At 32.9% G+C, this 13,119-nt stretch overlaps 1 protein-coding gene across 8 annotated transcripts in view; it reads left to right on the top strand.

Moving 5' to 3' along the window:
• The window catches only part of LOC105231939 (filamin-A), a 109,320-nt gene that overhangs the window by 91,380 nt on the left and 4,821 nt on the right, over positions 1-13,119 (top strand). The window contains exons 1-2 of one of the 8 annotated variants that reach the window (XM_049449651.1): positions 2,930-3,232; positions 3,583-4,025. The exons of 6 other annotated variants lie outside the window; for them this stretch is intronic. In XM_049449651.1, the coding sequence (XP_049305608.1) occupies positions 3,794-4,025 (232 nt within the window). In that variant the 5' untranslated portion in view covers positions 2,930-3,232; positions 3,583-3,793. Of the gene's footprint in view, positions 1-2,929; positions 3,233-3,530; positions 4,026-13,119 lie in introns of those variants that run through there. One more of the 8 variants, XM_049449650.1, reaches the window with a different exon arrangement.

The following is a 13,119-nucleotide window of genomic DNA, read 5'->3' as shown; positions in this document are numbered from 1 at the left end:
GATATAGTCTAATTTGATACTCCAAATTTCCAATAGAATCTGAAAGTCTGTCAGGAATTTTAGACACTCATACTTTTGTCTTTTATGGTTAGCCAGAAAACTTTCGACTATCAACACTAACCCTACATTTCCGGAACAGTCATATTTTTGGTAAAATCTGTATCTTTCATGAATTTTTTTCAAACTACATAAGCTTCGAACATTTTCATGTAATTAAAACAATACCCTTCCAACGAAATGACCAATTGCTTTATAATTCCTAATTTGATCACGTATTAAATCTCTGAGTGCATTTTCGGATATGATGGCATTGAATGAAAGAATAGCCGTCGCAAAATATAATTAGAAGACTGATATTGGGTGATATGGCAACACAGCTCATCTTCGATAGATTCCATTGATCACTCACCTACACTTTTGATTTAAATATACAAGTTTTTCCCAATATTCAATCAACATAACATTCAATTGCAATTTTCGTGCGTTTTTGTCATTTTATGGTCGTAGTAATCGTCGAACTGTGCTCACTATTCATCGAATTGTTAAAAATTTCTAGCGTACATTTTCTTTAAATAATGCTCAAGTACTAATGAGATACAGAACCGCTCGAAAAATAAACTATAACTGTCTAAAACCACAAACTGGCGGATTTTGAGAAATGATTTGGGCTTTCAACCGTATAAAATTGTTCTCAATCAAGAATCAATGGCCTTTGGAATACCGTACACGTCGTGAATTTGCTGGTTTTGCCTTGGAACAGCTTGAAAACGATAACTATTTTATTAAGAAAATCGTCTTCTTTAATGAGGCTCACTTTATTCTCAAAACTGCCGATTCTGGTGCGAAGAAACTCAAAAAATCATTCTGAAGAACCTTACATTCAGCTAAGTTGACAGTTTGATGCGCTTTTTGGTCCGGTGGAATCATAGGTCCCAACTTCTTTTAAAATACAGTAGGTGACACCGTTACTGTCAATGGAGAGCGGTATAGATCGATGTTAACCAACTTGTTATGGTTACAATTGGAAAGGTTGATCTTGACAACAACTGGTTCCAACAAAAACGACGCTATGTGCCACACAACACGTGCAAAACCCGAATAATTTCGTGAAAAGTGAGGAGATTTGGTTATTTCAAGAGACAGTGACATTGAATGGCCTCTAAGAAATTGTGCTTTAACACTATTAGACTACTTCTTGTGGGGTTATTTGGATTAATTGGTCTTTAGCAATAAGCCAGACGCTCTTCAAACTTTCGAAGTCAATATTGAACCTTTTATTCATGACAGACGACTTGATTTTGTAGAAAATGTACACGAAAAGTGAGTTCATCAAATTCGTTATAGTAAAAGAAGCCGTGGAGGCCATTTGAATGCTGCTATATTCAAATCTCAAATGTATTGATTGACATTAAAAAAAAATGAGTTTCCTTAACAATTAGTGTTTTTTTTAAGAAATCATATACATACTTCTCATTAGAAAACCCTACACATCATCTGTCGAGAGGTTTTGTACATTTTCTGAAAATTTTTTCTTAGGTACGTAGAGTTTCAGACCACCATCAACTGTGTGGACTTGGCTTTGTGGAGTTTTATATATTTTGTTATATATTTTGCTTTCGAAACCACCACTTAGAAAGGCTTTACCTATTTTTATAATATTTGCGCCTAAAATGAGGGTTACAGAATGTGATCACACACCTTGAAAGTTAGAATATCCTTATAAGATGAACGCGTCCAAGTGTTTTAACGATATCTTCAGATGATAATGAAAAATTGAACCGTTGCGACCACCAAATTTCTTATCGCGTTGCATATTTCAATGCCACTTAAAACTTTTTGTACTATGTACTGACTATATACACTATATGCATACTTATTTACATACGTTTGCATTTGAAAAATTATCAAAAGACAATGATTAAGAAAAAATCGACTAATCTATTTATAAAATTAAAACAAAATTAAATTTAGGTAGAAAAACTATGCTGAGCTGAAATAAAATCAAAAAATAAATTGTGCAACATTCGCACCTTTTCGAATTTTCGAAGTCATTTTAAATATATTAAATATTCGATCACTTCTTTGACTATTTTAAAGGCGAGCAGGTGTATGTATGTGTATATATACATACATATATGCAAATCGACCACTATATAGAAATATATTGCTCGGAATCGATGCTGACGACAACAAGGCAGCATTGGTCATTAAAAACAAAAACACAAAAATATTTACAACAAAAAGTTCATGAAAAAGAATTCACACACACACTTGCACACGCCAGTACCAACAACAAGCAGATGAGTTATGCGCTGCGGACACAAACACATGGAAGCTGTTATATTTTTATATGAAAATGTTAATAAATAATAAATGTGCTTAATTTGCAACGTAAAAAAGTCGCAAAGCCAGCAACAACAACAGCAGCAGCAGAAACAGCAATAACCAAGCAGAGGCAGCAAAAGCAGCTGCGAACAACGCTGGCAGGAGCAGCGCGCTGTGCAGCACTAGCGGCCGAGACAGCAACGTGCTCTAAGTCAACAGTATCGAATATTGGCAAAGGAGGTTTTCCAATTCTTCGCTGTTGTATTGAAAAATTAGCCATAGCGGCCAAAGCGTTAGCACACGCTGCAAGCAAGAAGAGCACTGCACATGTGTGGCGTGTGTGCGCTCATAAGGGTGTATGTGTATGTGTGTGTGTGTGGCCAATACAAGGGCGTTATCGATGTGAATTTTCGAAAATCATCCAACGGCGTTGGTTGCTGCTATGCTGTGCCTCTGCCGTTGCTGTTGCTGCCTCCTTTTCTACCGCTGCCTTTGCTGCTGTCAGCGCTCGTCGCCACGAGCGGAAGACGCATTTGCTGCGCAAACGGAGCGATCAGAGGCACTACTGGTGGCGGATGGCCTTAATTTCGATTTGGAATCAAAAAAAGCTCACTTGAAAACGGAACGTGAAAACGCGCAGACGACAAGCGCCGAGCGAGTTGTCGTTGGTAAAAATGCAAAAGTGTTGAGCAGCAATTAGTTTGTAATTTAAATACCAAGAAATACAAAGGACCTCGCAAGTCCCACTCTTAAAAAGTTCTACATACATATTGTGTATTGCATTTTTTTTACAAAAGTGCCGAAAATATATATTTTTTAATAAAAAATTATATAATAAAAGTACGCGTAAAAAGACAAAAAATTAAAAAATAATAATTATACAAATTTCAAAAATTAAAAAATAAGTGTGAGTTATCCTTTGAGCACTGCGCATGCTGTACAGCTATTTTTCAAGGATATGCGGAAGTTATACGCAGCAAAAATTTTATTTCTGCAAATAAAAAAGCCTAAAAATATCTGATTTATAAAAATTAAAAATTAATCTCTTAACTTGACGCAAAATATTTCTACTATTTCTTAGCCCTTCCGCATATCCTGTCGAAATTACTGCACACGCTGCAACTATCGCTCTCTGCCTAATACTTGTACATTTCTATGTCTGCTTAACTCTCACAATCTCCTTCTCTACACTCTACATTTAAAAGCTACTATTTTGTTGTATGTTCGTCGTTAATTTCAATTGTTATAAATTTTAAGTGTCTTTATTTCCAATTTCTGTGTGAAAAATTGCATAACAACAACAATTCTGTCAAACAAAAAAAATAAAATTAATTAAAAACAAAAAACTCAAAACGAATTTATTAAAACTTACTATAAAACAACACTAAAAATAAATAATATCATAACATTGGAACAAAAACTAATATTTGTAAATAAAATTAACTTTGGCTAATAAAACGAACGAAAAATGCACTTCAGTTGGTTGGCCGAAAAGAAAGAAAGTCCCGAAGCCACTTGGGAAGAGCACACTTATTTTTATCGTCCCAACTATTATAAGATAACGGTCTCAGAACGCGATCACATCGAACGCGCCACTGTGTACTTCAATGAGACCATCATAGAGGAGAATGAAGCATTGAGCGGTTGCGACTTCTTGCCACTAAATTTCTTATCTTCATTCTACATAGTAACGCATCAAGGTAAATGAATTCTAAAGTGGTGTTATGAAGCAAAAAAATAATACTAATAACAATAAAAGTCATAAAAGTTGAGGTTGAGAAATATATACATACATTCCTGACATAAAGATTATGTAATAAAACAATAATTTTTTTAGAATGTCGAAAACAGAGATCAGACAGTTTCTCCATGAAATACACGTTATAGGCACCTCTTTTTACACAAATAAATAAAAATTATTATCCCATATTAAGTCAAAATTATTAATCACAGCATCAGTAACTTGTTTAATGAAATTCAATAAAAAATTTGTATTTACCACTGAAGGGAGGTTTCCCAAAGTTCTTAAAAGAAACCGAGGACTGACTACTGAAATAGTAGTTTCGGTATTAAATACTGCCATAGTCAGAAAAATTTTGAGTTAACAACTTTTAATGTCATTTCGAAAATGTTTTGCATGCAGATCTGACTTGTGGATTATTCACTAAAGATTTTTGAACTTATTCAACTTTAAATAGGTAAATTATAGCAGCGATCTATGCCCATCTGTAATGTAAATCGGCGGGAAAGCAGACCACTACTTTGACGATGTGTACTAAACTCCCTAGTTTACTGTAATAGATTCCTCTTTGTTATAAACATTTTAATCGAATTCTTACGGCTTTCCGACAAATAAGCAGCTTTTTGAAGAGAAAATGGCGTTTGCAAAATTTCAAAACGATATCTTAAAAACTGAGGGACTAGTTCGTATATATGCAGACAGACGGACAGACTCAGCTCAACATACTGATCATTTATATATATATATACCTTATAGGATCTCCGCCGCTTCCTTCTGGGTGTTACAAACTTCGTGACAAACTTAATATACCCTGTTCAGGTTATAAAAAAATGTGTTAAGCCCGAACAATTGAAATGACTGCTTCTTTTTTTACCTTTTTAACTATTGAAATACGTAATACAAGTTTACAATATCCATACAAGTTCATAAACGAAACAATCTGTTGAAATTTGAATATTAATTGTCAACAGAATTATTCACTCTTTCGTTCATGACGTCATAAACCAACATATTTGCTGTCAAGCGCACTGAAAAAAAGTAACGTATCGACACTGTCGTATTTTCTATTTCCACAGCAAGCCACCTATCGGTTAAATCAACGGTTAGTTAACCAAAAGAGCCAACTTCACATTCACATTAAACAAATGTAAAAGAAAGTTGGCGGCAAAGAAAACCTTCTTGAAATTAGATCTGAAACTTGAGATAGCTCAGCATCAAAATATGCTCATTTTTACGATCTACCTGCTTAATCAAGAAATCACAAGAAATATAATTAGAGGACCCACAACTTGTCATAACGCATTGTAAAATCATAAAATAATAAAAAAAATTTAAAACTTACAACTTTATGAGACTATGTGGAACCCCTAATTATGTTCGAAATGAATTTTTAGAAAATTTAAAATAAGCTTTGATAAATTTTTGGTCATTTTAAACTAATTTAAAGTGGAATTTTCAGAAACTAAATAAAATTGATTTCGTAAAATTCTTGAGAAAACGCAAGAGGTTGACTTCTGCGTGCGTCCCGTCGGTGATTAAAAGCAGCATAAGGTCTAAACAATATTTATATATATATATATATTTTTTTAATTTTTCACAGTGCAATATGAAGTTTAAAATATCACTGTGTATGTGAAATCGTTTAAAGTATCGTTTAAAGTAAATACTCCCACATGATTTTGTGAGCTTATACTTGCTTTCTCACAAGTTTGATAAAATAGATTTAATAGAATAGAAATTTTTCAATAGCAGATTTGTGAGTATTCTACTTTACGTTAATTTTGTGAAATTTTGTAAAACTACCCTCTTTTATTATTTATATAGAAAATTAAAATTTATTTAATTTTTTAAAAAAATTAAAATTTTTTTATTTTAATTTGATTTATCATTTATTTTAATATATTATTTTTATTTTATTTTATTTCATTTTGTTTTATTTTTTTTATTTTTTTTACTTTACTTTTTATTTTATTTTTTTTTTATTTTTTTATTTTATTTTATTTTATTTATTTCAATTTATTTTATTTTTTTTTTTCCCCATTAATCTTGCCACTTAGCGGCTGGTTTCTAGCATAGCACAGTTTTCCGAAAAATTTGTTACAAGCCATTAGCATATCTATATTTATATGCTCGGATAAATAAATATATACATATATGTATAGTTTGGCATATATTTCTAAAAGTTGTTGTTGCAGCATAAAAATTCTGAAATTTTTTGTCCCATACTCAAATTTTATGACACTCAATTAAAACTGTAGACAATTCCATTAAAATTCTTCTTCAAACAAAACACACCAAGGACATCTTAATGTAAAAAATTATAACCTTCAATTTAATTTTAATTTTCCATATAATAAAATTCATGGCAAATGTTTTTTAATAAAGAAATATGTAAACTTTTCACGATCTTGAGCAGTCATAAATAGTTCCAAAAATATATACGAATTTTAGTATCGTCCAATATACCCAAAACAATAAGTATGTATTATATGCACGCTATCAAAAACAAAAACAAAACTTCAAGCATCCATAGCTCTTTAGATCATAAAATATCAGAACGCATTAAAGCGGCAAGCAAATTTTAATGCAGCCAATTAGCGCGTAATCAACTATGACTAAAAAAAATCCGAGTTAATTAGATTCCATTCAAATATGTGTCTTGTATATGCGTACAACTACAAAAAGAACATAACCATAATGAATAAATTTAAAATATCATGCTAGAAACGAAATCATAATATGTCTTTTGTGCAAATGTTTTAAAGAAAAATTTGGCAAATGCTTTCTAAGAAACAAAGGCAAGGCAACAACAACTTAATGGTGCATATTGTTGTAGTAATGGCGGCGGTAAGCATTACTAAGCGAAATAAATCAAGTAAATTGGCTGTGCGCGTGCCACTTGGCAACGCACAACTGCAAAAAAATATCAAAAAAAACTTAGCAGCGTGAAAAAGCAGATAAATAAAATGCATAGGCCTCCATTCAGAAAAAAATAAAGGCGGGTAAATAGACTTCCACAACGTTTTATTTTTTTTATAGAAGAGAGGATATCGTAAATGAGTTAGGTACTATCAATAGTTTTAAGGCTTATGGAGGAAATATTTGTTAAATAATAGTAAAATATTTATTAAATAATATTAAAATATTTATGCATTAGGAATTTAACTAGCAGTTTTATTGCCTTTCTCGTCCCCTTATTGCTTCTGTTCTAACCAACACTAAGAGATACCAGATGTTAAAAGGCAAGTTCTCATAACGGAAGTGAAACGCCAAACTTTCTTAATAATTGTTAAAAATGTCTTCATACTTATTTTGTTTATCACTTCACAATCCAATTTCTAGTACAAGGCAGGTGCAATGAGTCAAAAGAACTCAAAAAAAGCGGGGGAAAGCTGTCGTTACCTACATATATCTATATGATGCTTGGCTTCTGCTACAGCATAATTGTTCATTCCAATAAAACAGCGCTTGAGTTTTCAGTTTTCTAAAACCCCCAAAAAATAAAACCTTTCTCAAATCTCAAAACTTTCAACACTAGAGCACTTTTTGTCCGATTTTCTTCTACCAGTTTGCCGTCGGTAATACAAAGTCCATAAAATTTTCATTTCACATAATCAGTTGCCTGGGAAATACGATTAATAACGATGTCTATATAAGCTGATCTCAATATGAATGTGCTCTTTTCATTGTCCTGCTCCCGAATACGAAGTAAAAATTAAATTTCTGTATTAATGTTTTTATAAAAATTAAAAATTAACCTCTTAACTTGACACAAAATATTTCTACTATTTTTTAGCGCTTCCTCATATTCTGTCGAGATTATTGCACACGTTGCAACTAATGCTCTCTGCCTAATACTACCGACATTCAATAGCCTTCTATGGAAGTGTTAAAATAAAGATGAAGAAATTTCATATTCATTATACACTGAACAGGGTGACAAGATACGATGAGATGGTTCATCTGTCTATTTTGTCTGCTGGCATGTATTAGTATGTTAATTGGTCCCTCATTATATGAAATATCGACCTAAAATTTTCGTACACTTACTTTTCTCGTGAAAAGGCAACTATAGCAAACTGAGCTATTAAAATTAAATCCATTTACAGACAATTTTTTTATTTGACGAGATATTTTCGGAATGTCTGATTGTCGAATGAAGCGCTACAATCTTCGAATAAGAGTATCATAACTTCGGCCCAGCTGTAGTTAACGATTTCTTTTGTTTTTATATCGCCGAAATGGTTATATTTTCAGTAAAGTGAATTTAGTATATTATATACATATATATTATGTATAAATTATATAGTTAAATTTTTCAGTACGGAAACGAAAAAATTTCAAAAGAACTAATCGAGAGATGTATATTAGCGCCATTTTCTCGATGCCTGCTCAGCAACCATCTATCAGTTATGTTCTGGTTAAACTTTTTAACCAGAACTTAAACGGTTGCTAACTAGAATTTAAGAAAATCGCCCTTTATGTCACTGAATATACTATGTGTACTCTTAATCTAAGCCAAATTAATATTTATTAATTGCGCCACAGTTTTCGTTACTTTTAAGTAAAGGGTTAGGTATGTCTGCCTTTTTCAATATGCCATTTTGAAGAGCTACACAGCTGATGTAACAAGAGAAAAGAAATTTGTATAGTTATCTTTTGTGAAACAAAAAGCATTATGTTCCACACTTAAGGATTATACAAAACCATTTCTTATCAGCGGGAGCTGTGCCATAGCATAGGAAGTCAATGAAGGTTAAGTGCTCAAAATATAAAGTTTTTCTAAAATGGGTGCGTACATCACCGAAACCAATTCTACACTCAAATCACGTGATAATTTTTTATTTTTACTACCTGCGTGGGCCTACTCCACAATATAAGAGGTGTATGAAATAAAAAATCAGCTTTGAATCGTATAGTGTTTTTTTTTGCATTTTCTGGAAAAATTTATGATAACAATTTTTCACACAAATTTTGAGGTTATGTGAAAAAAGCAAGTTTTTATTACCTAAAATGTTCCAACTACCTTTTATCTTTAGAACTCGACATCGCCGGGAATCGAGTTAAACCGTTTTTAACCTTTGAAAATTCAAACACGCTGCTCTCCTTCCTCTTTCCGACCTCAGATCGCACGTAAATTATTTTCCGATTAATTTTTGATATTTTGTCTTTCGTTTACAAAGGGTTTTATTCTACTATTATTTTTGTTTCAAAAATTATCATCCCTCAACTATGAATTAGAAACCCCAAATAATAAATACATACATATATAGTATATACATATATATGTATATATGTACGAGTATTTACAAGTATGTGCTTCAAATTTATGATTTTTTTTTATTACGTATGTACATATGTAAGTGCCTGTGTGCGTCCGCTGTGGAGCATATGTTTTATGTCGTGTAATGAAGTAAGCAAGCGACGTTTGATCGCTGCAATTTATGACACTCAAAAGCCGCAAAACAAATGCGAAAACAGCCACATTAGTACATACATACATACGTACATATGTGCATACATAACGCTCGGCGATTTATGCCACCGCTAAAGTATTTTATGCGCTTTGCGCCAAGTAGCCAATATATGGCGGGCATAAATATCGAGCCAAACGCATATTTAATGCCTTTACATGAAAAAGAACGCACACCTTTTGAAGTTACAAAACATAATTTACGTTCGGCGCAGGCCGCCGATTTGCCGCCGAGGCGATATGTGGCCGAGTCCGCACTACGCAAGTTCGCCTCTAATATTCTTAATGAATCGTTGCATTCACGATTTCGCTTGTATTTAATTTGTTGTAATTTACGAACGTGAAAAAAACTGTGCAACAATAACAACAAGCAGCCAAATAAGCGCTAATGAAAAACAACAACGAGAATAAACTTCAAAAACACAAAACAAAGTAGCAACAACAAATTGTTGGTTGAGCGCCTCGCGGTCGTATCGCGATTGTCGCCTTGCGCCGAAATCACAATTTTATCCGATTCCTTCAAATTTCGCGCTTCACTGCTGCATTTGCAAATAAATTACAAGAATTTCGGGTGTCACAGCAAGTGAAGTGTGGGATTTGTATGCCGTTGCATTCGGTATGGTGCAACGATGCGTATACGTAATGATGATTTTCATACCAAATGCTGTGTGTGTGTGTTGCCGATTTTCTGCTTTCACATTATTTTTCTTTTTTCACTGCTTTTTAGAAAACACTGGTGGTCTATGCTACCGCAAATAAAGGCATACATATGGGCATACATACATACATACGTGCAGATGTATCTGCGTACTCTTGCATGTTGCGCCTGCATGTCGATTGCGACTCCGACGCACAGCAGAGCACCGCACAGCACAACGCAACATTAAATTGCAATCTTAGAATTTTGCTGATTTTTCGCTCATGCAACTATCTGCGCTGTTTAACGTTTGTTGTTGTTATTTTTTATATGTGTCGCATATTTGCTTTCTTATTTATTGGCCGACCGCCTTTGAAATGAGCTACACTGCGGCGGTTGGCTGTGGCTCGAGCTGTTTTACAGTTCACTTGTCGCATTTTGCAATGCAAATGTGTATGCATGTATGTATATGTATATGTACGTATGTATGTATATGTGTATGTATTAATCTACAAATGTATGTATGTGTGTATGTATATCTATTTATTTGTGCCATCTTTCGAGTAATTATTTTTTAATGGTAATTGCAAAGGATCGCAGTACTCTGTGTTGTTGTTTTTTTTATTATTGTGGCGTGCCTGTTGTGTTGTGCAGCTGAAGCGCTGATTTGTTAAATGCCCAAATTATTTATTACAATGAAATTACTTTATGCCAGCACAATGCCAAAGCCATTCATTTCGTAACGGTTTATGGCGGTTTGTAATGCATAAAATAATTTAGTATGAGCTAAACGACATTGTTGCTGTTTAATGGCTTTCATTCAACCGAAATATGCATAGCGAACACTTGACATGTTTTTTTTAATTTTCCGTATCAAATAATAGTATATTATACATACATAATATATATTCACATATGTGATACCAGCAGACCCAGTTCCCGATGTCCTTTTTCTAAAAGTTAAATTTATTCAAAAATATATTCTGCTTCAACCGTTGAAGTAGTAGCCAGCGGGAGACTTTCAGTGGCGTCTTACAATTTACACAAATTTTGTAATATTGCAATAGGTGGCAACACTTTTTTTCTTCTTTATTGGCGTAGACACCGTTTACGCGGTTATAGCCGAGTTTGCCATAAATTCTGTTACAAAGTTTGCAATGCATACAGTTAACTCTGTAACAGAATTTATGGCAAGACTAATATTATAATTATATTACATAGGACTTTTTTCATTATTTGTACACCCTGAACAAGGTATATTAAGTTTGGCACGAAATACGGAATACGCATATGGAAACCTCGAAAACCCTATAAAATGTATGTATATAGTCGATTTATCAAACTGAGCGATCAAAAAACTTTTTCATGTGACAAGGCATTGAACTTCTTCAATTCTGTGAAAAAGTAATTGCAACTAGGCCAAATTTATTCCAAGAGGATGTTTCAGAAGACATGTTTATGGGGATAAGCAATATTCTACTCAATGGACAGCATTCCTGCAATATGCTGCTCCCTCATACAAAATAAAACCAGCCAACAGTGACCAAAAAACAATATTCCTGGTCTCATAGCTACAGATTTTTGGCTGCCGGGAGCCCAGATTTAAATCCTACACAACCTACAGTTTGTGATCAGAATTAGAGTCTGTTAAATAACCCACAAAAATTTGGAGAGTTTCAAAAAATAGTTGATTCGTGCAGCTTCATTAAAACTAATACAAATCTTTGATCTAATAAATGCTATAACAATTAATCGAGGCATTACTTAAAACATTCTTAACTTGGCATATCTTCTGTTTGATCAGCGAATTTTAGAAACATGTTTCGAAGTTTTTACCAATCCTACGGAATCATTTAATCCAAAATGACGATAAAAAAATAAAGCAGAATATTTTGAACATTTTTTGAAGTGGCGTTGGGTTTTACTTTTCATTACAAGCCCTGCCGAAATCTTCGAATAGCTTTTGGAAATGCAAATATTGCTTCTCAAAATCCAAAAGCCTTTAGGAGATGGTTCCTAATATTATTAAATGATTATATGTAATTTAAGACCTTTAATAAAAATAAGGGGAAAAGTTAGAAAATATTCTGGGAAAGCTTGCATGTTAATGTTCTGTGACCACAGGCAAACCTGTTAGCAAGGTTCCAGAGAGATATGGTTCTTGAATTAAGATCTCTGCTTCTAATGCCAGAGGGATAAGGTTTTTGACTTAAGCTCTTTGCTTCTAATATCAAATCTGTGAAATATGGATTGAATGAAATCTTATCTCAATGACTGTGCTTGTAACTATTTCAAAACTCCCAGAATCCTTTGAAAAAAGGCTACTATGGCACTCCTTTGTAATAATAATCCAAATATATTAATGGATTTGCATCTTTTAATTATCAACTTTGACACTGATCAATATTAAGTGAATAATTTAGAAATTAATTTTGCTTTAATGTTTACCACCTCTCCAAATGCGAACTTTTTTGGTCGCCACTGTAATCACCTTATGGACAGCAACGCAAATATGCAAATAGCCAACCGATTTCCCTATAAAGAATGCCAAATGTCTTTGCTTGGATAAACTAATCATAAATAAACGACAAATTATATAGCAACACCTACACATATGTGTGGAGATTTTTACATACATACATATGTATAAACACATACAACCATATTTATTTGGTATGCAATCAAATAAAATATTTTGCTGCTTTGACATTTGGCTGGTATGTATAAGCATACAGTTATTTATAACCAAAAAAAATAAATAAATATAAAATGCATAAAAATAACTGTACAAATGAAGGTGGTGCCATTGCCGAGCTTTCACTGACCGCGTCAAAACAACAACAAGCGTAAAATGCAAAATTCAAAAACCGAAATGTTGTTTTTCCTAAAAATATTTTAAGATTGAATCATCGTTCAATTAATTGCGTCGCCATTTTTCATGGC

The sequence above is a fragment of the Bactrocera dorsalis genome, chromosome 2 (genome assembly GCF_023373825.1).
Source record: "Bactrocera dorsalis isolate Fly_Bdor chromosome 2, ASM2337382v1, whole genome shotgun sequence".
Lineage (NCBI taxonomy): Eukaryota > Metazoa > Arthropoda > Insecta > Diptera > Tephritidae > Bactrocera > Bactrocera dorsalis.
Note: the sequence above shows the minus strand (reverse complement) of the source record. Positions and strands in the feature narration are given on the sequence as shown.